This window comes from Prorops nasuta, unplaced genomic scaffold (genome assembly GCF_024137725.1).
Source record: "Prorops nasuta isolate Cenicafe-Biocafe unplaced genomic scaffold, Cenicafe_Pnas_1.2 PNAS00027, whole genome shotgun sequence".
NCBI lineage: Eukaryota > Metazoa > Arthropoda > Insecta > Hymenoptera > Bethylidae > Prorops > Prorops nasuta.
The window spans coordinates 1,284,202-1,307,864 of record NW_027116824.1 but is presented as its reverse complement, the minus strand read 5'-3'; the positions used below and the strand labels follow the sequence as shown (position 1 = coordinate 1,307,864).

Below are 23,663 nucleotides of genomic sequence, written 5' to 3'. Positions count from 1 at the left end.
CATTATGGAGCGAAAAATGCAGGAATATAGTACTACGGCGTTATTTCTCATCCAATTTGAATGTTTTTGGGCTTCTTGGAATCCTTAGAATAGACATTGTGTCAGTGTGTCATAAAAAACCAGATTTTTCAAAAAACGAAAATATTTAAATTGATTAAACAATTGCATTAATAATATTTAAACGCAAAACGAAACAAAAAGCGAGCTTTTTATGACACAATGCCAATTCTAACGATTCCAACAAGCTCAAAAATATTGAAATCGTATGAAAAATAATGCCGTGCCATTATCCCGAGTTTTTCTTTCCATAATGTTGGTAACAAAAGGTTTGAAGGATTCAGTCGATCCATCCATAGTCCAGCCAGACCAGTTCTTTCTTTTTTGATGGGCGTTTTTGCGTTATGTTATGGCTATGGCTGTCCACTGTCCAGCGGCATTCCCTGTCGGTAGGCGGTGCTGATGATCGCAAACGTTCCTTCGTAAGTTTAATTTTACCCATAACGCCATCTCTTGGATGCGATCGCGAAGAACTTTGTATGCACACATACTATTACTTTGATGTGTACATACATGTGCGACATCCTTCGCTTAGGGTGATGGCAGACAACTCGATGGAACTGACGCAGCGGCCGTAAACGTAAACATAATGTAAGACAGACGAAGTCGTAAACTTAAGCGGCGAATTTGAATGATTTGATATTGTCTGCCGATGTCTGGTCGAAATCGTTAACGTAATTTTTGCAATTGTGCTAGCTGTTTTGCAAAAATACTTTATTTATATCATTATTTAAGAAAAATATAATTCTGTAAGTAGCATTTTAATAAAAATTAAATTGAAATAATATATTTCAATAGATTTTTTATACCCTCACCTTTATTAGCATAGATATTGTTTGTATCATGCAAAAATGCAATTTCTAGAAAATATGGATGGAGATCTGGAAAATGATATTTTAATTTTATCAAGTTATTGGCTAGCATTCATTTATATATATATTAGAAAAAGGAAACAAAAGCGTTGGTTGAATAGAAGATGGTTAGTAAATCCAATCAACCAGAATAGGCTATCTCAAGGAGATTACAACAATCTATTTGTAGAGCTAAAAAATGAACCACATAGATTTTACCGCTACACAAGAATGTCTGAAGTACATTTTAAAAAATTATTGAAATTAACCGAACCATTTTTACATAAAAAGAATTGGCGAGCCTTTACCCCAGAGTTGAAGCTAATAATTGCTATACGGTATTTATATATTTTTCTAATATTTCATATATTCTATGTACGAGATATAATGTTTTTATAAATAATATATAACACATATATATATACTTTTGAAGATATTTGGCTACTGGAGACTTGCCAAATACCATAGCTCTAGCTTTTAGAGTAGGTGAATCCACAGTAAGAAATATTGTGAAAGAAGTTTGTATGGCCATAATAAAAAGTTTAAAAACAAAATATCTTGCTGAACCTACTGAAGAAGATTGGAAGAAATGTGCCACAGGATATTGGGAAAAATGGAACCTACCAAATTGTGTAGGGTCTATAGATGGAAAACACATTAGATTACGCGCACCACCAAATTCTGGAAGCCTATATTACAATTATAAAAAATATTACAGCATTGTTTTAATGGCTATCGCCGACCACTTGTATAGATTTACACTAGTAGATATTGGTGCATTTGGTGGTAAGAAATTAACAGTGAAATATTATGTGAAATTTTTAAAATGTATATACATACATGTATTATAATTTTTTAATTTATAGGAATGAACGATGCAGGTATATTTAATGGCTCGAATATAGGAATAAATTTAACAAATGAAACCTTAAATTTGCCAAAAGAACAAATGCCTTTACCTAATAGCGAAAATAAAACATCGGCTTATTTTGTGGCAGATGATGCCTTTAAGCTGTCTCATAGAATAATGAAGCCTTATTCCAAACATAATTTAACATATGATGAGAAAATTTTCAATTATAGGATTTCGAGAGCCCGTAGAACCGTGGAAAGCGCTTTCGGAATTTTAAGTAATAAATGGAGAATATTTCATACTGCTATTACTATACTTCCAGAAACAGCAGACCTAATAGTAAGCGCCTCTGTATGCTTACATAATTATATTTTGAAGGAAGAACAAATTGATGGATATAAATCATACAGCAAAGAATCAAATTACCGTCTTGTTCAGGTAAAACAAAAGGAATTGAACAATTTTATTCGGTAAAAATTTTGTTTGAAATATTTTAGCATCCTCCTTGGGTTGAAATTAGTAATGAAACTATTCACGCATCCAATAATTCTGTACTAACGGGTGAGCACCAAAGAACCATCTTAAACAACTTTTTTCAGTCAACAGATGGCCAAGTAGAATGGCAACACGAATATGTGCAGAGAGGGATTTATGCAGACGAATAGATCGATACAAAAATAGAGGATAATGTTTAATAACTATTAATCTGTTAGATTGAAACAATTTTAGTATTAGACATTGTTTGAGAAAAATATTTATTCCTATGTAAATAATTAAAATTTTAATTTAATATTTCTTCTTCCCAACAATTAATGTTGAACAATTAAAAAAATAAATAAAGTATTTCCTTATATTTGCATTTCAACATAAATACATATTTTATACCTTATATATGTTAAATTATTTTGTAGCAACTATATAGTCATCATTATTAATTTATGTATAACATAGTGTATAATATTACTCAATCCGTGCTACCAGAGCATCCATTATCATTTTTTTCCTTATAAGCTTCTCATTATCAGAGAAGGTATCGAACTGCAATTTTAAATATTTCATGAAGGCATCATCTACACTATCCATTTCTGTTTTCTTCTTTTTCATATATTCAGAAATAGTGTCACCCATATTTAAGAATGCAGTCTCTAAAGATTTTGTTTCATGAACTTTACGTCTTTTCATAATATTTGGCTCAGTATCACCTGTATTGATACATTCTTCGTCAAGTACCTGCTTATTACTTTCTTGCAAGTTATTTAATAAATCATTATTATTATTCTTATTAATGCTGCTATTAGTGTAGCTTCTAAAAAATAGAAATTGTAATTCAAATTAAAACAAAACGAAAACTAAATATTGTTTTACCTTCTTCTTTTTACAATCTTGTCCAAAAATGAAAGCTGACGTAAATAAAGAAATGAACTTTGCTTGACAGCTCCACTTCCACTTCTGCATTCAAGAGCTTTTCGTTTTTCTCTGTTGTATTGATCTCTGAGAGAATTGCATCTTTTCTGACAATAAATAGGAGTATACATATCATCTAAAATTAACCAAATATACCAAAGCATTCAAAATAATGTGTGACAAGTTAAATTGCTTTCAGTTAAAATAGAAACTTTGTAATCTAAAAACCTTCATGCAATTCTGTCATTATCGTAGATATCTCCTTCCATGCATTGCTTTTCATAATATTGTCTTTAAAATTTTTATTCTGCTTATCATACAAAAAGCTTCTTTCCTTGTACAAATCAATAAGTAGCTCATCACCAGTTTTTCTATTATTATCTAAGTCATCATCAGGATCGTCAACCGTGTCATTTATTATATCATACGAAGCACTATAATCTTCATGATCCATACTTCTACATAATTTAAAAATGTAAAAAATAAAACGGAAAATTTTAATCAAATCTAAGCATTTTTAAAATTCCTGAATTATAAATTTTAAAATTTACTATATTTCTCCAAAACTAATATTATAACCTAACAGTGATAAATAATAACTATATATATATATATATATTATTTAACGATTTCTGTATAACTTAAGGAATGGGTACGAAAAACTAGTACAATACATTTTTAATTAAAAATGCTACTTACAGAATTATATTTTTCTTAAATAATGATATAAATAAAGTATTTTTGCAAAACAGCTAGCACAGTTGCAAAAATTACGCTAACGATTTCGACCAGACATCGGCAGACAATATCAAATCATTCAAATTCGCCGCTTAAGTTTACGACTTCGTCTGTCTTACATTATGTTTACGTTTACGGCCGCTGCGTCAGTTCCATCGAGTTGTCTGCCATCACCCTTAACATTAACGTTCAGCCTCGGCCAGAGAGAGTGGCATATACATATATGTACACACATATGTAGGTTTCTCGCGTGGGACCTCTCTCTCCCCCTCGACCACACTTTCGTTTAGTCAAAGAGCAGCGAGTAGAGTAAAAATTCTTTTCGTCCGTCTGCTTGAATCTTTTAGGCATGGATTCATAAAGAGAACTTGAGTTCAAGCTCACCTTGAAACCTATAAGGTGTGTTACGTAGACTATAGATTTTACTCGTCTTAAACTTGAACTTGAGCTTAAGTTTCATTTATGAATCCCGTGGTTAATCTAACATACTCCAGATTCGAGTTCGATTTCATTCAATAACTATTTTTTTTTTAATTGTGGAATAATTTTATAATGCTAGTAATATATTAGATTAAAAAATATGTAAAAATGGGGTTTTAATATTTAATAGTTATATGCTTAGAACATCTTTATTGAGTATTACATTTTAAATATTTTTATAAAAATTTAACTTTTATTCTATTATTAATTCAAATAAATTATTAATGGCCATATATTTTTCAATAAAAAAATTTTTCAAATTCCACTTAATAGAAAATCTGAACCAAAAGCTGCTTGTCAGACTTATGCTTCATGAGATTTAAAAAAATATCTGAGCATTAATTTACAAAAAACAACAATATAATAAATATATGCAGTACAGTGTATAAAACGCGAAATTGGCAAATAACTTTTGGTTCAGATTTTCTGTTAAGTGGAATTTGAAATATTTTTCTATTGATGAATATGTAATTATTTTTTTATTTACTTTCTGTTTTTTAAACATGCTATACCGATCAACTCAATTAATTGTCGAATTTATCTAATTCTATTTCAATTCTTCTTGTCTTTAAGAATTAGATTAATTACTTGCCGCTTTTTTTTACACGTAAGTGTTTTTGCGGGGATATATGTTTACAGCTTCATTTACTGATAAAGGAAATAATATTAATTATCTAATTTAAATTAACAAATATTTTTAGTTCAACAATTATATACACTTTTAGAAATTGTTATTGCTTGATTAGTTTCTTTTTATTCTTGGTCCAATCGAATAATTTTCTTCCCTTCTTAGACCTACATTTTGGCAAAGAAGTATTATCAAAAGGTAAATTTTCCAATCTTTTAATAATGTCATTTTCTAGTGAATCATTTTCCTTTTTTTTCAATTCAACAGGTTCTTTGACAAGATTGTCACAATCACTTTTTATACTATTAGGGATCACAGAGTCTTTTAATCTACTCCAAAAATCATATAAGTCCCTTCTAGTATAATCCAACATGAACATGTAACTTAGTTGTAGAGGCAATTGACATTTTTCGAATATGCAGGGAATAATTTTTCTTTGTTGATTCTCTAAAAATCAATAGAAAATTATTGCATATAATTGTTAATAATTATATTAAATACTTATAGATCTTACGGATTCCTAGAGCTTGTGCAAAATTCATGAAAAATTTATTTGCTGGACTTTTTGCTAAAAAATTTGGAGTAATAATAGCAATTAATCTATGACAATGTTCTGCAATCATTGTCATTACAGCTTCATGCTCAAAGGTAACACCACCTATCAAATCTCTGTCTTTCAAAAACAGCTGAAAGAAAAATATTATTAATTATATCTTTTAATAGTTTTATGAAAATATAATCAGCTCACCTTTAAACCATGTAACCCTTCTAAATTTTTGACAACCTCATTTGCATAGCCAGCATCTTCATCACAATACAGCAGAAAAGCATTGTAATATTGCTGTTCCTTTCCATTGCTATACAGATGAAGATAGTCAGCTGTTAATATGTGATCATCTCTCAAATTTATAGTCGGTGAAGCTATGTGTTCCTGTCCATTTTGTTGCTCTAAATATCTCTCAGCATCTTTTTTAATGACTTCCTCAACATCTTCCCAAATGTCTGGCCTATCAAGCTCGTCAAATATAGTATATAGAAAATGTAATGTTAACTTCTTTGAATTGTGAATTAAATGATTAATAATATATCTTGATGGATCTGGATTTGTAGCTAAAAATGGCAGTAACTCCCCACCTATTCCGGATAAATGTGCCAAACCATTCCAATCCCTATACATAATTATAACTTCAAAAATATTTTCATTGGATTCTTTGGAAAAAAGTATTACCTTGGTAAACCATTCCTATTTGGAAAAATTCTTATAGGATTCAGGAATGTAGAAATTATGTTTTTGCTCTCATCAGATAGTGCACTAAGTGGAACAGTGGATAAATCTGCCATATGTTTATGTATATCTCTTTGGTTGCTTTCCACTTAAGTAATGAGGGTTAACAAACACTGAGTTTATTTCTTTTCGCTGCGCTATCGAATTGGTGCAATTAGTTGAAATAAGAAGACTAACGGTGGTACCAGGTGGTACTACTGCGCCACACGGATACCCCACACTCGACTCGAGTTTCAATACTATAGTTTACGTTACATATACTGTAGTATTTTAGCCTGTTTCGAGTTCGAGTTCGAGTGGAGTTCGAGTGACGTCTATGGCTGCCGGATGCAGCGTTGCTAACTCCTCCACTTTGAATTATGTTACGCGTATATAGTAAGATTAGTAAGGCCACTAAGGCCCACCTGGGCCCAACGCCACCAAGCTTACGGCTAGCTAGCTTAGAAGTAGTATAATTCCCGTAATCCCGTAACATTTACTATACTAAGTAAATTGTTATCAAATTTTAATGTAAAAAACATATCAACCCCAGTAATACTTACATATTAAAAATGTATTTAAACAGTATTAGTAAATATTAAATAAACATTTAAGCCAAATTTAATTGAAATGTTAATAATATATTTCGTTAACGGGATCCCTCACGCATGCTTTACCAACAGTACAAGTCAATAAACAATTAGTTTAATAAAATTCAAAAGCGAAGCAAATTGAAAAATCCGGCGTTTTTAGGACAATGTGCCAGTCTAATGAGTCAAACGAACTTAAAAACACTCAAATTAGTTGAGAAATAACGCTATACCATTGTGCCGCGTTCTTGAAGAGAGGTTACTTTTGGTTATTTCTACTTCAAGAACGCGGGATAGTGGTACAGCGTTATTCTTCATCCGATTTGAGTTTTTTTAAGCTCGATTGACTCGTTAGAATTGGCTCTTTGTCATAAAGAAGCCCGTTTTTGCAATTTGCTTCGCATTTTACTTTTATTAAACGAATTGTTTATTGACTTGTACTGTCGGTAAAGTAGGCGTGAGGGATCCCGTTAAGTGAAGTTAAAACATCGTTAGATTTTTTTTTACAGTATAGAGACCGTGTACACCAACACAATGATAGCGAAGTGTAATGTATAACTATATATGTATAAATAAATTACACTCAAGAACTGCGAAAATTGACCGATAGTTTGCGCTGATAATATGCATATACACCAATATACATTCTATCTCACTGTCATTGTGTTAGTGTGCACGCATATCATGTTAGCACTACACACACAGTGGTTGCTTTCCAGTTAGCCTGATAATCGACACAATCAGACACAATCAAACACAAATGGTATATTGTAGGTCACACAAACTATGTATTTGTATCTGATTGCGTCGATTTTCAGACTAACTGAAAAGCAATCCAGTATTGACCAATTAGCAATCTCGGATTCGATCATTTCGATTGGTATAATAGTCAGCTAACATGAATTTCCTACATATACATACATGTTCCTCCGCTCCGTAGAGATAAACTGAGATAAACACTCGTTTTGAAGTTTGATTCGAAAAAATTGGCTGGTCCTTTCGAAAGCAGAATATATGGGGATATATTCGAGTCGGCCAAGTCGGCCTTCGCAAATTCGAAACCGGTAAAACCTGTCTCGATTATCGGTTTCAGTCCCAAATCCAGTCTTCCAGCCAGCACGTCAGCATTAGTCCAGCCCCTGGTCAGCATCGACAGGCCAGCTCGAATGAAGTCGGATAATAGGAAAAGAGATTCCAAATGGTCTCTCCAACATCTTGGACAGAGAATACAGAGCTCGATCTGGCCACGATACACCACGATAGAAAAAATCTAACCCTACTATTGATTAGCTGGTTCTTGAAATGGTACTAATATTGTGAAGAAATAACGAATATCCTCCGTAATCTCCGATTTTCTTTTGATCATCTGAGCTCTTCCTGTATAAGTGATTTCACGTTAATAATAATAATATAATTTACATATTTCAATATGACAACTTTACAGGTAATTCTATTCTACCATACGTTAGATTTATACACTGAATAAAACTACAGTTCTCTAGTATTTTCATAAGTATTTTTTAAAACTAGAAGATACTATTATTTTGATAGAGTTAGAAATTGTTTCTGTTAAATTCAGTTGAATAGCAACTCTATAAAAAAATGTTTGTTAATGTAGGCATCCAATGAAACCAAGAAAACAGCTGAGCTGTTTAACTCAAGTATTTTAGATAGATTGCCTAAGCCAAAAATCAGTGATGATTTACTTATAAGACCTCTTGCATCCACGGATTATGACAAAGGTATAATAGTCTTAGATATAAAGAAACTTAAACATAATAACTATTTTTTCTTACAGGTTTTATTCAGCTGTTGAGTCAGTTGAGCGATGTTGGAAATATTGCAAAAGACCAATTTCTAAGTGAGTACTTATGAATACCTTAATTTAATGACCTAAATATAATTGTAATATTTATATTCTATTCAGATATATTTTATCAAATGAAAAATTCTGGCTACTATTACATTGTAATAATAGAAGATTTGAAAATTAATAGAATAATAGCAGCTGCCACATTGGTGGTAGAGCAAAAATTTATTCACAACTGTGCATTGGTATGTATTTATTACATTTAAGAATTTTTAACAAAAATTTTCAATATATTTTACAATCATTACAGAAAGGTCGCTTAGAAGATGTGGTTGTAAATAATAATTATAGAGGAAAACATTTGGGAAAACTTGTAGTCTCTGTTATAAGTCAATTAGCACAGCATTTGCATTGTTACAAATTATCCCTAGACTGTAAAGATAAACTTATTCCTTTTTATGAAAGTTTAGGATTTAAGAGGGAACCGAATAATGCCAATAGTCTGAATTTACGGTTTCCTGTAGAAGTAGGTGTTGATCAATCACGTTTATAAGAAAAATACAAGCAATCTATTTACACAAATTGAAACTAATACTAACCCCAACTTTTATCAGAAATGATTAATAAATTGATGAACTATATAAATAAAAACTTTTAAAGGATTAAAAGATAAAAAATCATTGCAAGCAATATATATGTATATACATATATTTTTAAGATTTAAATGTAATAAATGATTTATCAAAATCTTTTGAAAACAACTGGTTCTCTAATAAAGTTTAAACATTGCAGGGAGACTGAATCTCTGTTTAATCTAAACAATTTGACTTTCATCATGTACACTTAAAATTATAATATCAGAAGCAATAATCTGTTTGACATTTTGGAAAAATTTACAATTTCTTAGCTGGAGGGCTGGCAAGTAATTTTACTGCCCTTTTTACCTCCATTTGTCTTTGCCTAGCTAATTTGCGTTCTTCTCGTTTCCGTCTTGCCTCTTCAAATTTGATAGTAGTTGTTGAAATATCTTTAAGAAATGATAAAATGAAAGTAAACGGTTTGCTGTAAAATTTATTGAAATCTTACTTTGTTCCAATGGTGAAAAATCTTCAACAGGCTGAAACTCCGAATCCTCCCAGGCCTCTTCAGAAGACTGATTTTTAAGTGAAAGATTCTGGGTGCATTCCTCTTCCTGAATAAAAACGATTAAAATAATTAAAATATTCCAACAAACGATACTGATGTTTGATATTTGGTAGAAGCGTGCTAACCGGTTCTTCTTCTAAGCTGGTCCATTGTTCGTTATTTTTTGGCGTATGACTAGTCGGTGATAAATTTGAGTGTGTTGATCCCCCCGTTGCTGATTGCTGTTCCATGTCGCCCCAATTGTCCGCCTCCCAACAATCCCAATCACAATCTGAATTTGTATTCGTCAAATTTTGGGAGTCGTGTTCATGATCGTGTTCTAGTGATGTCATACTTGTAGCACTACTGGTTGTAGCAGTGGTACTTGCGCTGCTTTGCGAACTACTCGCATGTTCTGTAAGCCGAGAAGAAAATTGTTAAATTTGGACATCAAATTATATGAATGAAAACGGTACTGACCTAAAGAAGCTGGTTTATTTAACAAAATTCGCGTAGCATTGTTAGAGCTAGATGACTTTGACGTATCCGATTGACTGCGATAAAATTTAGCCGTGACCGCGGTCACTGCCCAGCCAGCCCAAGTGGCAGCAGCATTACTCAAGCTAGGAGTTGCAGTATTTACGTCCGCTTCTAAAATTCGTTGCAAAATTGATTGTTATTATATCGTTATTCCAAACTTATCAATTAAAGTATATATTTTTACCCATTGATTCGCGAAGAGTAGGATCTTCAGAGACTCGTTCTAGCTTGGATAAAAATCCTTTAATAGTTCTGAAAGCGTTGTCCCTCACTCCTTTATCAGGATCCGTAGTCAAGGAGCATAAAGCTGGTAATACTCGATTTGAAACCTCTTGCAGAAGATAATATTGCTGTGTTGCAGCCAAAGCCAAGACACTAGCAGTTCTGGCTGGTGGAAAAGGATCTTTTATGCCGCGTATAAAAGCACCGATTAAAACCTGTTACAAATGTAAACAATGAACGAATTAATAAATAATGATATGCTAAGAGCGAAAATATATAAGTCCACAGTAAAAGATAGATTTTTTAAATCTTAGCACTTTCGCTTTCATTTAGACATGTCCCAGTACAGGTTGAATAATTTAAAATGAATACCATTGGTTTAAATATGTCCCATTCAAAGTATCCACTTTTGGGACTTATGTCTCACTACCTCCTACAATTAGCCCTTTAAAATAAATTTTCGTTAACAGTTTTATCATATATTTTTTAAATATTGCCTATCTCATTTATGTTGTAAAAACAGGATATTTTCTTACCAAAACAATTCGTAGTGAAAGGGCTAAATAAAAGTTAACATGTTAAAATTATACTGTTAACATTATAAAATGAAATTCGAAGCCCTCTTGAAATTACAGTGTATGAACTAAATTAGCACTGATTTAATTAGGGCACTAGTCCAAATGTTAAATGCGTTTTTAAAAAAAAGAACATTTTCAAAATAGATAGAAAGGATAAGTCAAGAACTGTTAGTTTAATCTGGCTAAAATCTTGAGAAAATATGCACACTAATACATCTTTGTATAGGTAAACCTTCATCTTTTCAGATATTCCTTAAACATGTTTTTTTTTGACCAAATATAACAAAAATTTTATATAAAATTTTGTTGCTACATTTTTAAACTGTATTCTATCATTTAATAATTAACCTTTTTTCCATTTTTATTGATTTACACATAGAATATGAATGCTAATAACAAGAAAAAATTTGTTTTTGTGCTTTTAGATAAGTATTGTAGAAGCTAGAGCTTGTGTCAGTCTCCAAACGCGCTCTACGTTAATTTGCAATAGAATAAAATGTAGTTAATATTTTAGAATAAAAAACTTATATTCCAATAGCTTAAAGTATATATAGTTGTTATTAAAAGTCCGGATAAAAATAGAAAAGTCTTTAGTACAAAAAAAATTATAAAAATACTTATTCACATCTATTCATATGTATTTCCCTCCTTAATAAGATTCTTTACTTTTTGCCTGATTTGTGGATGCAAATGTTGAGCAATTTTTCCGAGACACACTGTGGTATTGGTGCGAATTCCACCCTGTTCATCCTTAGATTGTAATCTGGCAAAATACCTTAGTACTTCAATGTTAAGATTGTTATAATCCAATTTTGGAGCTAAATGAACTACTGATTTTATGGTTTGTTCCCTGATGGCCGGATTTGTATCCAAAAACCCTCGTGCCACCTTTGAGAAAAATAATTAATGCATAAACGTTTGAATAGAAGATTAAAATGATAAAGGTAGATAAAATTTTATACTTGTGGAAAAATTGCTTCGTTTACTGTGGCTGGCTGCAAATGATTTACAAATCGATCCAACTGTTGTAACAAACGCAGTCTTGTAGCCCTGTCATTTGAGGCAAATAATTTGACAACACAGGGAACAACTCTACGTTGATATTCAACATCTGGCAATTGGCATCCAAGCTGTAGGAGGGGAGGTAACACTGCACTTCCAGCATCTCCAAATTCAAAAGCTGCTAATAGCTGTGGTAAAATTTTGTATCTACCAACGCCTTCTGGAAATGTATCCAGCTGAGCAGCAAGCTGAGAGAAAAATCTGCCTTTCTCTCCACGCTCCTTCATTTGAATCTCTTCCAAAAACAAAAGTGCATCAACCAGGTCATTTTTAAAAAATCCCCCATTACTACGACAGCGTGCTATTACATCTGCAGGATTTGGTCTTCCTTCTGCATTTTGACCAGTCAACTCTCTGTACACTGTTAGCAACTGTTTTGGAATCTAAAAAGAATTAACTCTGTATTATTTTATATATATAAGAAAAGTAATATAGAGATTTTTACATGGATATTGCTTACTCGATCTATATTTTTGAGTTGTCCACTATTTGAAAGAGGTCCATTAAAAGCCTCCCAAATAAGGCATCCTAATCCCCACATGTCAATTGAGCTGTGAAAATTGATTATACTATCAATATTCCTATATTCATTATTTTAAAATAAAAATTAGGCCAAAATACCATTTTGTTACTGGTTTATGACAATCTTTAGATTCTGGTGGTTGATATGCTGAAAAAGTATGGGGCAGTGTACTATATACTGAATCCACAGCAGTCATATATTCAACTCCACCTAACTTCCACTCTCCACTTTCTTCATTAACAAATACTGTCCAGGAATTGACATTATTGTGTCTTAAATTACCATCATTATTAAGAAAATTAAGAGCTCTCTATATAAAATAATATTGTTATTATATAAAGAAAAAAATTATTCCTTTTAAAACTTCATTAATTACCGTAACTTGGAAGATACCCCATGAAAGATAAAGCTCTCTTTTAACACCTACATCAGTTTTTCTAGACAAGCGATTTTGGAGAGGTTCTATTCTCTCTGTCACTAAGTAAACTGTTTTATCAGTCTATAAAATAAAGAAAATCACATTTTATCATTCTGGAGTCTTATTAATATAGTATATTATAATATATTTTACCTCAAGACTATCAACATAGCCAAGAATACTTGGATGCCTAAGTGTTTTAAGTCTTTTCACAGTGGATCTAGCAATGTCCAAATATTGCTCTCCATTAGTTTTAAAGTCAATACCAAATACAGATACATCTTCACCTCCTCCACATCCCTAAAAAATTGGTACATAAAAGAAATGAAACAACAGATAAATTTTTAACTAATATCGTAAAAATATGAAATAAAAAATTACATCTGATTAATGGAGGTTACCTTTTTTTTAGCTTTATGCAAAGACCAAAAGCTTTTATCCTCCAAGCCTGGCACAGATTCACCTATTTCGTATGGGAAGTCTTTTGTAGGATCCCTCGAGAAAAAGGACCACATTTTCATCAATTAACATTAACTGATAAACACTACGTACACATTTTTATCGGAAAGTAATCGTCGTGTGGACGGTGTAGACTGGTGCGGATATTTGACAGCTGAACAGAAAGCAGTTTAAAAACTACTTTTTGACTAACTATGTGATTTGTTTCCTTTGTTATATTAATATTGCGCAACTACTCACCAACAACTTCCAAAATAATTCATCCAATTTAGGCTCCGAATATAATTTACTGCGCAACTTTAACCAATTATACGCTATCAATAAAAAATAATATTTTCAGTAAAAACAGAGAACTGAGTAGGTTATAGAAAAGCGTTAAGCAAAATCACGGATACGAAGGGCTCATTTGCTGATTGACCTGAATCATTCTCAATTTATTATTCTCGAAGTTCAGAAAGTTATCAATGGAATTTCAAGAACGAGATGACTTAACAAAATATATATATATATAAAATTATAAACAATGACAGATGATCGACTGTTTTTTTCTCGTTTGTCAAAATAAATATTTAGGTTATATCGATTTGCAACGAAGCTTAAAGTTTATAAAGACTAGTGAAGATTAATGTTATGTTTGAATCATCATCAATGGGAAAAGTGCAATTCCAATGATGAGCGACACAGCTAAAAATTTAGTGACGACATATACTTTCAAGAGTGGCAAGGAATGCATAGTAAAAATGCGTGTTATTTCTTTAAAAGGATCTTTGGAACATCATTTAGAGATCACTGTCAGCGATAAATTTTCTTCTGAGGACTGGCAGTCAACCTTTGACCCTATCTGTTTGTTCTTTCTTTATAAATTCCAATCACTATTTCCCCCCATAGAATTTTATTATTTATACACTATTTAGGTTATGTTGACTACTTTCATGTATAGCATCATCGCGCATTCCATCACAGTTTTGAATATTTATCAATTTTTTTTATTAAGTAGTTTTAGTTTTCTCTTCCCATCATATTTTTTTACTAAACTCCACAAACCTCATGATATGACTAAACTTACATCGTAATTTTTTTTAAGATATTGAAAATTTAACATACAAAACTGGCAATTATAAACAATTTGATGTCTTTACGGCAATGCTTAGATCTGGATTATTAAAAGTAATTGGATTAATTGTTACATTGAATTTTTAAGAGTATTTTACAGTAAAGGTAATTGGTTTCTAGACAAGTAACTGCATTTCTTTGGATCTGCTGACTTTTGATGATTTGGAGACATTACGTGCAAAAAAATTTGAGAGGGATGGCTGTACAGAAACAAATGATACAATAAATAAGAGGCGATATCTGATTTTAACATATACAGTAGAGTTTGATAGGTAAGGATAATACATTGACATAATGAAAAAAGGATTCCTGCCTTGAATATGAATTCTCTTAAGAATTCATTATCCATTGCCTCTGGAATACTGTGGACCTCCTGATCCAGAAATATTACAAGCTACTATAAGAAAGTTGAAGAGTGAGATAGAAAGATTACAATCTATTAAGTTAAGAACAGACGTTCAAGCCCGTATTGACCAGCTGATAGCTACAAATAATAAATTGGTAGAAGAAAATCGTAGATTAACTGCTGGTAATACAAAATCTCAGAACTTCAAATCCTATATCTAAATTAAAAAACAAACTTTGACTACAGGGAAAGGAGTACAGAAACTGATAAGCAAAATTAAAACATTAGAATTGAATGTATCCAAAGAACGAGCTTCTTTTAGATTGCAGATTCAAGCTTTGCGCGCAGAAAATACATCACTGAAAATGAGAATTCGTAATTTAACAGATGAAAAAGGAAATAGAAGAAGAACGGTTAGCAGAAGTCCTACTCCAAAACGTCACCCATCTCCTTCACAATGCTCTAGATTATCGAGTAACAGAAGTCGATCGCCATCCGTTAATAGCGTTAATAGTTATAACACATCCACTTCTTTCGGTATTCCAAAATCACAATGAAATCCTTGCCTAAATTTGTAAATTCTTATAGTTCTTCATTAATATTGCAGGTAGCAGAACCACTACAACTAGATCTCGTGCTAATATAAATGTTGCCAGATATGATGCTGTAAAAAATACAAGAGGTTTGTTTTTAAACAAATAACAATGGTTCCACTTTTTATTTTTTATAGTTGTTTACCTGGAGATATGATGTATCACTGCAAAGACAGTATTTTTCATGTGCTTCATCTATAACTGTTAAATTTTCTATTCATATTGCAAATCTATTGCAGATATCGAGTTTAAAAGCTTAGAGTCAAGAATACAAATGTTACAAAAAATGCTGAGAGAGGGTGTAAATTTAAATTAAAATGACAAGACAGGGATGTTATAAATTTTTTCATGCTTTTGCATTTATATAAATATTTTCATATACAGATTATGTACAGAGTTCTGCTTTAATATAATCAAAGCACTTTTGTTTACAGTTGCAAATACATTTGGTATGTGAGTGTGTGTACTAGAAAGCTAGAAAGAAATCATTTTTGGACACTTAGTCTCATTAAAGTATTAAACTATAACACTATTTGTATAATGTTATTATGTGAAAGTTAATTGAAACGTTTTCCAAATTATTGTTGCCCATACAAAATATAAGATGTAGCTAAGCTGGATATATTTTTCAAAAGATTCTTCAATTATTGTTAGTATATAAATTTCTTAAAGAATATTTCTATAACTATTACCAGCTTATGTAGGTAAATGTATCAGCTTACCTTTAGACTATCACACATGGCCTAGATATTATAATTACCAAAATTAAAATTAACTGATTTTGTCTCCTTTCACATCATTTTTATAATAATTTATGGCTCTGTGAACTACTGATGTTTTATCACTATCTGCTGTATCTGACTGAGTAGTTGAATTAGAGCTACTTGAAGCTTCAGCCTGATCTTTTTCTATTGGATAAGGAGGCAATTTATAATTACTAATTTTTGCAAGCTCCTGCAAAGAGCTTACAAGATAACGAATTTCAGCTGCTTGGGTCAAATATTGGTTCTGTAATGTCTGAATATTATCTTGAATTTCTTGTAAATTGGCAAGACGGGCTTCTTCCTTTTTTGCTTCTTTTGATGTTTGACGGTTGTATTCAAACATTAAACATCCACCTGCCAAACTAAAAATTATAATTTCACCCAGCAAATTGGCACCTAATTCAATTGCCATAGTTTCGTTCAATTTGGCAACTTTTGTAGGTTTGCCGAGATTCATTATATACATTTTGGCCTTGACTTCTGCCCAATGGTAAACTGTAAGAATAATTTATATATAAGTTCTATTGATGAAACATTAGACATAATAAAAAAAATTAAAAATATAATGAATTAATACACACACTGAGCTGGTGGGATAATGACGTATGTTCTGAAAACGGGATGGTTTTTTGCATGGGTGACCAGAAAATTTGCCAAAGGCTTACTGATCTGCTTGACAAAGAGAACACCCAATTTAAAAACTGGAAAAACTCCTACTACCATTTTTAATTTTTCTTATCATTCACTTTTTTCGAATTCTAAAGGTCCTGTTAATATAAATTTATTATTAATATATTATTCCAACAAAAATAATAAATAACAAGAATAATATAAGAAAAATGAGAAAGAAAATCATCTAAAAAAATTCTTTTTTTGCACATTTGCAAAGTTTGGTTCCAAAATGTTACCTCATTTCTTCTTTCTGACGTTACTTCAGAAAATAGCAGACAGTTTACAAGAGCCAGGTGAGCCGTCAGCCTTGGTGAGGCAAGGTGAGGCAAGGTACTTCGTGCGTGTGTGAGGTTAGCGTTCGGAAAACCAAGCAATAACCTAAGCCGTGCAATAATTGGTTAAAACAAAAATGTCTCAAAACATATGACTTTAGGATCACGAAATAAATCTATTGTTGATTATCATTTGTCAACAGGTTTTGTTGCCTTATAGCTTAAATTTTCCATAATTTTCATTAAAAATGTATATATTGTGTGATAAATGATATATATTTTTTTTAAAGAATACTGAAAGTGTAAGCAACAAAAACAAACTTGAACAGCCTTAATGAGTAACAAAATCAATAAACATTAGAAAAACTTTTATGTTATAATGTAGAGTAAGTCATCCACTGAAAAATTGTTATAACAATGAAGAAAGTATAATTTAACTATTATTTTTTCTTACTAAAATCATAAGGGGGATACAGTTAATAAAACTGAACTATCAGGAAGTTTTTTGTTGTTCTGATACGAATATTTAAATAAGTGAAACAAAGAGCATAAAGATTGTTTAAATACAGTAATGTCTGACTATATTGAAGGAACTTGTTTTTTAATGTGTCCAGATAAAGAAAGGAATATGTAAGTTTTTGCTTAGTGAATAAAACTCGATAGTATATAGACTTATTTATTTTATTGTTATGCCCTTGTTATAAAAAGAATCAATATTTGTTTGTTTTTATTACTTGCACATAGGAGACAAAGAGAAGGAATGCTACACAGATTTGAAATTGATGAAAATGGACAATTTTTTGGAAAGCCTAAAGCAGATCCTGGAAAAGCTATCAAATCATTTAGTAGACCAGCTGCTGGTCAATTCAAAGCTGATCCAGCACAATTGAGACCAGCTCCAGTTTTATTAAAAACCATAAAATATTTATTCACAAAGTAATATATGCTTAATGAATTATATTTTTAATATAAATTTAATAATATTTTAACATAAAAATACAAATGACTGCAATATTATTGTTTTAGTATTGCTACTAGGCTCGATACTGATTGGATTCACATATATGACTTTATATTTGATCGACTTAGATCAGTACGCCAAGATATTACTATTCAAAGACTGAAACCTAAAGAGACTATTCAACTGTTAGAGCCTATTGTCAGATTTCATGTTTATGCTAATCAAAGGTAATTCAATTCAAATCGATAGAAATTATACTTAATTATCAGAAGAATAAAAAAAAGTATGATTGAATACTTTAGGCTTTATGAAAGGCAAATCTCAGAATTTGATGTTACAATTAATAATCAACATTTATTAGAATGCTTAAAGCAGTTATTAGTATTATATGACTACAAAGATGAGGGGGAATTTTTTGATTTAAATAATAGTGATGTTATATCTGGATTATTGAATAATTTAGTACTGGAAAACAATAGACCAGAAATGGAAGCAATATATTTATTAGTAAATATTGGTGATTCTACAGCTTTAACTAGAGCAGTTACCCTTTCTAGAGAAATAAGGTATCTTGTTGTTTTATTACTTTATAACACATTCATTTACTTATTAAATTTATAGAATGATTCTATTTAGAAATAACATTAATTTCAAAATAGCCATGAAAACTTCTTTGGCTTGGTATAAAAAGAATTATATATCAACATTTCGATTAATGCAGAAACTACCACCTTTATTAATTTGTGCAGCTTTGATAAATTTAAGGCAAATCAGAAGGTAGAAAATTATAAATTAATCATTTTTCTTTAATATTAAAGTGTTTCCTATATAAAATTTATTATATTTAGAGATGCATTGGAAATTATGAGTGTTGGATATAGTAGCACTGTTCAACATTATCCCATCAAAAGATTACAACAATTATTACTCTACCAAGATATAAGGTTTCTGAAACTTGATTGCAGCTTATTTAATTTACCTTTTACTTCTGAAACTGTAAATTTTCAAAAAAAACTTTTTAAAAGTACAGAGAGGTTGGTGAGTAACATTTCAAGTATTTTATGCATTAATTTTAATGCTAGTATTTGATGTATTAAATCATTTTACTTCAATGCAGGCATATGCAGAAATGTTTTACAGCTTAGAAAATTTACATGAATTTTTACCAGAAATATTATTGCCATAACATCATTAATTATAATGGTCAGTTTTTGTTTTTTTAAATATTATTTTAAGTTTTTGTTAAATTATATACAAGATTTTTTAAAGAGAGATATTTTAATAAAGAAAGGTAATAAATAATAATTTGGTCACTATAAATATTATTCACTTATTGGTATAAAAAATTATGTCTACTTTTGAATTGTATTTTATAAATTAAATATTTTTATTGAGAATCACTAGAAGAGCTGCTTGAGGAATCAGTAGACATAACTTCCACATCCTCAGTTTCTTGTTTGTGGGTATTCATAGAAACACTGCCTTGTCCACCTACGGACATATGGATTTCTCCAGAGGGATGCCATGCAAACTGATTTGCTTGAGATACAGGTGGCTCTAAAGGAAAAAAGAATATAAATATTATTTTAATTATTAATTAGTAAAAATATTTTATATTTCTTATGATGTGCAACTTACCACCAGCAGGATGTCCAGCTCTGTGTAAATCAGATGGAATACCAGGATGTGATCCTAACAATTGGCCATTAAGTGGAAGGTCGCTTAATCTACCTAAATATCCTAGACGCATTTCAATATCTGTAAAAAAAAAAATAAGGTGAGTTAATGGTACAAAAGAAACGTCAAGAGATCGAATTGCACATAATATTAATTTTGCACAAAAATCCAATATCAAATATGTATGGAACAAATATTATAAACAAAATATTTGGTTGTCATTTAGATCTCTTGTATAAATATTGGCTTTGCATTTTGAATATAAAAATATAAAATACAATTTTCTAATTTTATAGCACTTATATTGTTTACTATTTCTACTTTTCAATTTTAATTTGGTGTTGAATGCTCAACAAAAAAAAAAGAAAACAAACCTGTCGGGTATGGCCTTCTAGGATCTCCTTGTTGCCATGTTAAAGGTGCACATACTGCATTGGAAGCACTAATTCTATGTGCAAATTTGATAAGTTCTTCTGAAGGAACAGGTCTTTTATTGGCACGTGCAATGGATTGCAATTTTTGCTTAGCTTGATAAATGGCAGTTGCTAATATTTGCTCAGCTTCTTTTAACTGACGTTGTAGCTGCTGTATATCCTGGTCCTGTCTATCTACCTCAGCTTTTAATGCTTCCATTTTTAAATTTATTTTTGCTTGATCAGCTGCTTTTTTTAACGTAGTTTTTAATTCATTGTCTTTTGAAACTAATAATTCTGTAAGGCAAGCATGATCTGAGCTTGACAGTTTTGCAGACTTTTGGGCTATAGTATTTTCTATCATTTCTCTGTAATAAAAAATTGCATAAATTTTTCAGCTTTTATTTTAATTAAATTCATTTATCAAACCGTACTTTGCAATTAATTCTATATCATCTACTAAAGACAGAAGAACCTCTCTAGTGCTTCTATTTGAAACCATTTTAAATATTACTTTTTATATTTTTGTGTCAGTTTTTAGAGGTTAAGGTCCAACACCACTGACTAGTGGCTGCTGGCTACGGCTACAGTCGGACCTCCATGACAGTCGGAAAAGCATTGCTGGAAACCTAAAAAACTGCAGTCCAAAAAGTGCAGTTTAGTGCCAACCTGCAAGGTAATTAAAAATGTTAGCAATTTGAGAAAAGTTGGACTAATTATTTCAAATTTATCATTTTCAAGTAAAATTGCCTTTTATTTGGCACGAAATTTGCTTTTTCGATCGTTTCATACGTTGCCAACGTCAAAACAATAAACATTAATTACTAATCACAGATCGATCAAATTCCCCTCCACTTATTCCCCCAGCTCCTAAAATGTCCTGAAATGTCCTAAATCAAAAAACTCTCAGGTCAAGTTTCCATAGAGAATATGCTATATTCTTGGAGCTTATCTGTCATTTCCTTCCCTTTATTCTCATGAAAACTAGTTTAACGCTTTATTTCGAATTTAAGTAACGGAAAACGTGTTTATAAACAAATCAAAAGGCATTTACGCTCTCAAAGCTTCTTAACGTAACAAATAATTAATGGATTATGTGGATGCATTTTACATACTATTACATATGATTTCTTTTTCTATACAAATATGAAACGAATTTGCTTAATCTTTTCAAATATTGCTATTATATTAGCTTTCGAAAAGACAGAGATTTTGAAAGAATTAGGAGAGAAGGCATATTCTTTAATAAAAGGTAGGATTAAGTATTGTCAAATGACTATATATATAATATATATTAGAGTTGTTTCTTTTTTTTTCAGAAAAATCTAATTTACCTCAACATGGAGTATGTTGGCACAAAGCACTCAGAGTATTGAAAAATGGGTGCAGCAATTTTAATGATCATCAACATTCTGTATTAGCACTTCAATTAGCTAACTGCTTTTTGGATGATACTGGACATCAAACTTATGATTGTCATGAAAAATTATCTGACATTGAAAGAAAGTAAGCAGATTTTTGTATTCATGCCATTCATAATTGGTAAAACAAACATAATTTACAGACAGTGCATTAATGATATGACTGATCGTGCATTTGGAGTTTATAATGAATTTTACACCCATGCTACTCATGTTTGTTTCTATTTGAGCTATGAAATTTGGCAAAAAGAAACTGAGGATACTGTAAAGCTGTAAGAATTATTTTTGAAAGCAAAAGAAAAAGTCAAATAAAATTAAAACATTTTAAAAATTTTAGTTTATATCAGGTTTCATCTAAAATGACTAATCAGTTACTGGAGGCTTCTAAGATGCAAGAAACTGTACTAGAAAGTCAAAAGGAAAGTTTGCAAATTCAAAATGAACTTTTGGATGATGGAAAACATTTGAGAAGTTTACTACAATCATCAGCTGAAACTGTAAATAGTATGGTAGTTGATTTTCAGTAAGTGTATAAAACACTGCATGAATATTTATTATTATAATATTAATTAAACAAATATAAATATTTACATTTTTTCATAGAAATACTGCAACATATCAAAAAGAATTGCTTCACAATATTTTTTCATACATTCAAACATTTCAAAATTGGATTATAGGAGAAGTTTCTTGGTTTCAATCTATATTCTATTATATAGCTAGCTGTATATTGTGTGCTTTGTTCAGCTCTGCACGTAGAACAATGGATGCACGAATCTTTCTTTTTGCAACTTTAAGCTTTAATATTATTATTGAAAGAATTCTTATACAGTACTATGATAAGATTAATTATATCACAGAAAATGACAAGGTAAATTCATACATATTATTCAGTTAATGATTTTGTTTTTTAAATAATATTCAACATTATTATATTATTTCAGATTCAATTAATGAAGATGATTTGGCTTTGCAGAAAAGTAGCACTGACACTTTGTGCTCTAATCTTGCTATATACATATTCTTCCTATAGGGATAGATTTATGGAAAATAATAAGGCTCTCAAACGCATAGAACAAAAATTAAATTTATTACATGCAATTGAAAATTTACAACAAATCAAAGAACCAGTTCGTGAGTATCTTATGTTTAATTTTTGGTAAAGCACAAGGTATTTATAAAATTATTTTTCATAGGGTTCTCCAAGAGACTACAGGATAGGCAATTGCTCTTAACATCCTCTAAAGAAAAATTAAAATGTATAAGATAAACCAGTTCAGCTTCCAAAGAGTTTTATACAACATAACTATTTATTGTAACAATCAATACATTTATTAATGTTATAATTATCTGTGAATAAACTTTTTTAAAAAATTATTCATTTGCACTTGAGTGATAACTTTTTGACCAGGTTGAATTTCTGCTTTTGATTGTTCCGTTTTTTGTTTTTGGTTAGCGGTTAAGTAATTATTCATACAGCCTTGGAATTTTCTTACTTCGTTAGAGCATAGTTGGTCTGCAAAATTATTTTCTTTCATGCAAGCTAAAAGTACTGACATTTCGTACATACAAGGAGCATCTGAAAATATTTTGAATAATATTTTCACTTGTAATATTATCAAAACTATTAAAAAAGACATATACCTTGTTGTTGCTTTTGACTTCTACCACTAACTTGGTCCTTTAATGCCAAAGGCAAATACGAACGAAAAGGAGGAATACGCTCTGATGGAGGATTTCTATTACTTTTCAATACTGCACTGGATAATCTCATTTTCTGAAGTCAAACAATAATATTGACTACTTTAAACTTTTAGGTTAGAATTACC

At 30.6% G+C, this 23,663-nt stretch overlaps 10 protein-coding genes across 12 annotated transcripts; 5 read left to right on the top strand and 5 right to left on the bottom strand.

Annotated features, from left to right (window-relative positions):
• Window positions 1-1,085: 1,085 nt before the first annotated feature.
• On the top strand, window positions 1,086-2,426 carry LOC136782666 (uncharacterized). Its single transcript, XM_066742265.1, has 4 exons — window positions 1,086-1,246; window positions 1,342-1,694; window positions 1,775-2,199; window positions 2,259-2,426. Exons 1-4 carry the CDS (start codon window positions 1,140-1,142, stop codon window positions 2,424-2,426), a joined length of 1,053 nt encoding a protein of 350 aa, XP_066598362.1. The 5' UTR covers window positions 1,086-1,139.
• On the bottom strand, window positions 1,971-3,421 carry LOC136782541 (uncharacterized). Its single transcript, XM_066742041.1, has 3 exons — window positions 3,394-3,421; window positions 3,127-3,301; window positions 1,971-3,067 (listed from the first exon to the last, which is right to left on the bottom strand). The coding sequence occupies exons 1-3, from the start codon at window positions 3,410-3,412 to the stop codon at window positions 2,722-2,724; spliced, it is 540 nt and encodes a 179-aa protein (XP_066598138.1). The 5' UTR covers window positions 3,413-3,421; the 3' UTR covers window positions 1,971-2,721.
• A 1,103-nt stretch (window positions 3,422-4,524) lies between these two features.
• Window positions 4,525-7,282, bottom strand: Myd88 (myeloid differentiation primary response protein MyD88). The gene is made up of 4 exons (XM_066742174.1): window positions 6,240-7,282; window positions 5,760-6,180; window positions 5,526-5,697; window positions 4,525-5,458 (listed from the first exon to the last, which is right to left on the bottom strand). The coding sequence occupies exons 1-4, from the start codon at window positions 6,350-6,352 to the stop codon at window positions 5,115-5,117; spliced, it is 1,050 nt and encodes a 349-aa protein (XP_066598271.1). The 5' UTR covers window positions 6,353-7,282; the 3' UTR covers window positions 4,525-5,114.
• Window positions 7,283-7,586: 304 nt separating this feature from the next.
• Gnpnat (glucosamine 6-phosphate N-acetyltransferase) lies at window positions 7,587-9,235 on the top strand. The gene is made up of 5 exons (XM_066742178.1): window positions 7,587-8,309; window positions 8,484-8,607; window positions 8,664-8,726; window positions 8,793-8,920; window positions 8,986-9,235. Exons 1-5 carry the CDS (start codon window positions 8,295-8,297, stop codon window positions 9,226-9,228), a joined length of 573 nt encoding a protein of 190 aa, XP_066598275.1. The 5' UTR covers window positions 7,587-8,294; the 3' UTR covers window positions 9,229-9,235.
• Window positions 9,236-9,566: 331 nt separating this feature from the next.
• Window positions 9,567-13,983, bottom strand: yata (N-terminal kinase-like protein yata). Of its 2 annotated transcripts, XM_066742169.1 has the most exons (14): window positions 13,843-13,983; window positions 13,696-13,756; window positions 13,545-13,606; window positions 13,297-13,443; window positions 13,102-13,224; window positions 12,824-13,035; window positions 12,663-12,753; window positions 12,103-12,585; window positions 11,807-12,028; window positions 10,525-10,777; window positions 10,281-10,451; window positions 9,947-10,215; window positions 9,762-9,867; window positions 9,567-9,702 (listed from the first exon to the last, which is right to left on the bottom strand). In XM_066742169.1, the coding sequence occupies exons 2-14, from the start codon at window positions 13,697-13,699 to the stop codon at window positions 9,569-9,571; spliced, it is 2,277 nt and encodes a 758-aa protein (XP_066598266.1). In that variant the 5' UTR covers window positions 13,700-13,756; window positions 13,843-13,983; the 3' UTR covers window positions 9,567-9,568. The 2 variants fall into 2 exon arrangements, with proteins under 2 accessions (XP_066598266.1, XP_066598265.1); XM_066742168.1 differs by having other exon boundaries at window positions 13,545-13,756.
• A 287-nt stretch (window positions 13,984-14,270) lies between these two features.
• LOC136782625 (centrosomal protein CCDC61-like) lies at window positions 14,271-15,840 on the top strand. Its single transcript, XM_066742175.1, is given in 5 exon segments — window positions 14,271-14,445; window positions 14,687-14,769; window positions 14,836-14,987; window positions 15,051-15,598; window positions 15,669-15,840. Coding segments are annotated over 5 exon segments (1,053 nt in total). The 3' UTR covers window positions 15,764-15,840.
• A 187-nt stretch (window positions 15,841-16,027) lies between these two features.
• On the bottom strand, window positions 16,028-17,460 carry LOC136782627 (optic atrophy 3 protein homolog). The gene is made up of 3 exons (XM_066742177.1): window positions 17,327-17,460; window positions 17,000-17,185; window positions 16,028-16,913 (listed from the first exon to the last, which is right to left on the bottom strand). Exons 2-3 carry the CDS (start codon window positions 17,139-17,141, stop codon window positions 16,426-16,428), a joined length of 630 nt encoding a protein of 209 aa, XP_066598274.1. The 5' UTR covers window positions 17,142-17,185; window positions 17,327-17,460; the 3' UTR covers window positions 16,028-16,425.
• A 391-nt stretch (window positions 17,461-17,851) lies between these two features.
• Window positions 17,852-19,581, top strand: LOC136782623 (germinal-center associated nuclear protein). Of its 2 annotated transcripts, none has more exons than XM_066742172.1 (7): window positions 17,852-17,992; window positions 18,107-18,298; window positions 18,389-18,550; window positions 18,626-18,889; window positions 18,960-19,100; window positions 19,172-19,361; window positions 19,441-19,581. In XM_066742172.1, the coding sequence occupies exons 1-7, from the start codon at window positions 17,934-17,936 to the stop codon at window positions 19,507-19,509; spliced, it is 1,077 nt and encodes a 358-aa protein (XP_066598269.1). In that variant the 5' UTR covers window positions 17,852-17,933; the 3' UTR covers window positions 19,510-19,581. The 2 variants fall into 2 exon arrangements, with proteins under 2 accessions (XP_066598269.1, XP_066598268.1); XM_066742171.1 differs by having other exon boundaries at window positions 18,945-19,100.
• A 129-nt stretch (window positions 19,582-19,710) lies between these two features.
• On the bottom strand, window positions 19,711-20,988 carry MED4 (mediator complex subunit 4). Its single transcript, XM_066742176.1, has 4 exons — window positions 20,848-20,988; window positions 20,375-20,781; window positions 19,962-20,081; window positions 19,711-19,880 (listed from the first exon to the last, which is right to left on the bottom strand). The coding sequence occupies exons 1-4, from the start codon at window positions 20,913-20,915 to the stop codon at window positions 19,711-19,713; spliced, it is 765 nt and encodes a 254-aa protein (XP_066598273.1). The 5' UTR covers window positions 20,916-20,988.
• A 543-nt stretch (window positions 20,989-21,531) lies between these two features.
• Window positions 21,532-23,211, top strand: LOC136782622 (uncharacterized). The gene is made up of 7 exons (XM_066742170.1): window positions 21,532-21,665; window positions 21,733-21,919; window positions 21,978-22,106; window positions 22,172-22,357; window positions 22,438-22,705; window positions 22,779-22,968; window positions 23,031-23,211. Exons 1-7 carry the CDS (start codon window positions 21,560-21,562, stop codon window positions 23,102-23,104), a joined length of 1,140 nt encoding a protein of 379 aa, XP_066598267.1. The 5' UTR covers window positions 21,532-21,559; the 3' UTR covers window positions 23,105-23,211.
• Window positions 23,212-23,663: the final 452 nt, after the last annotated feature.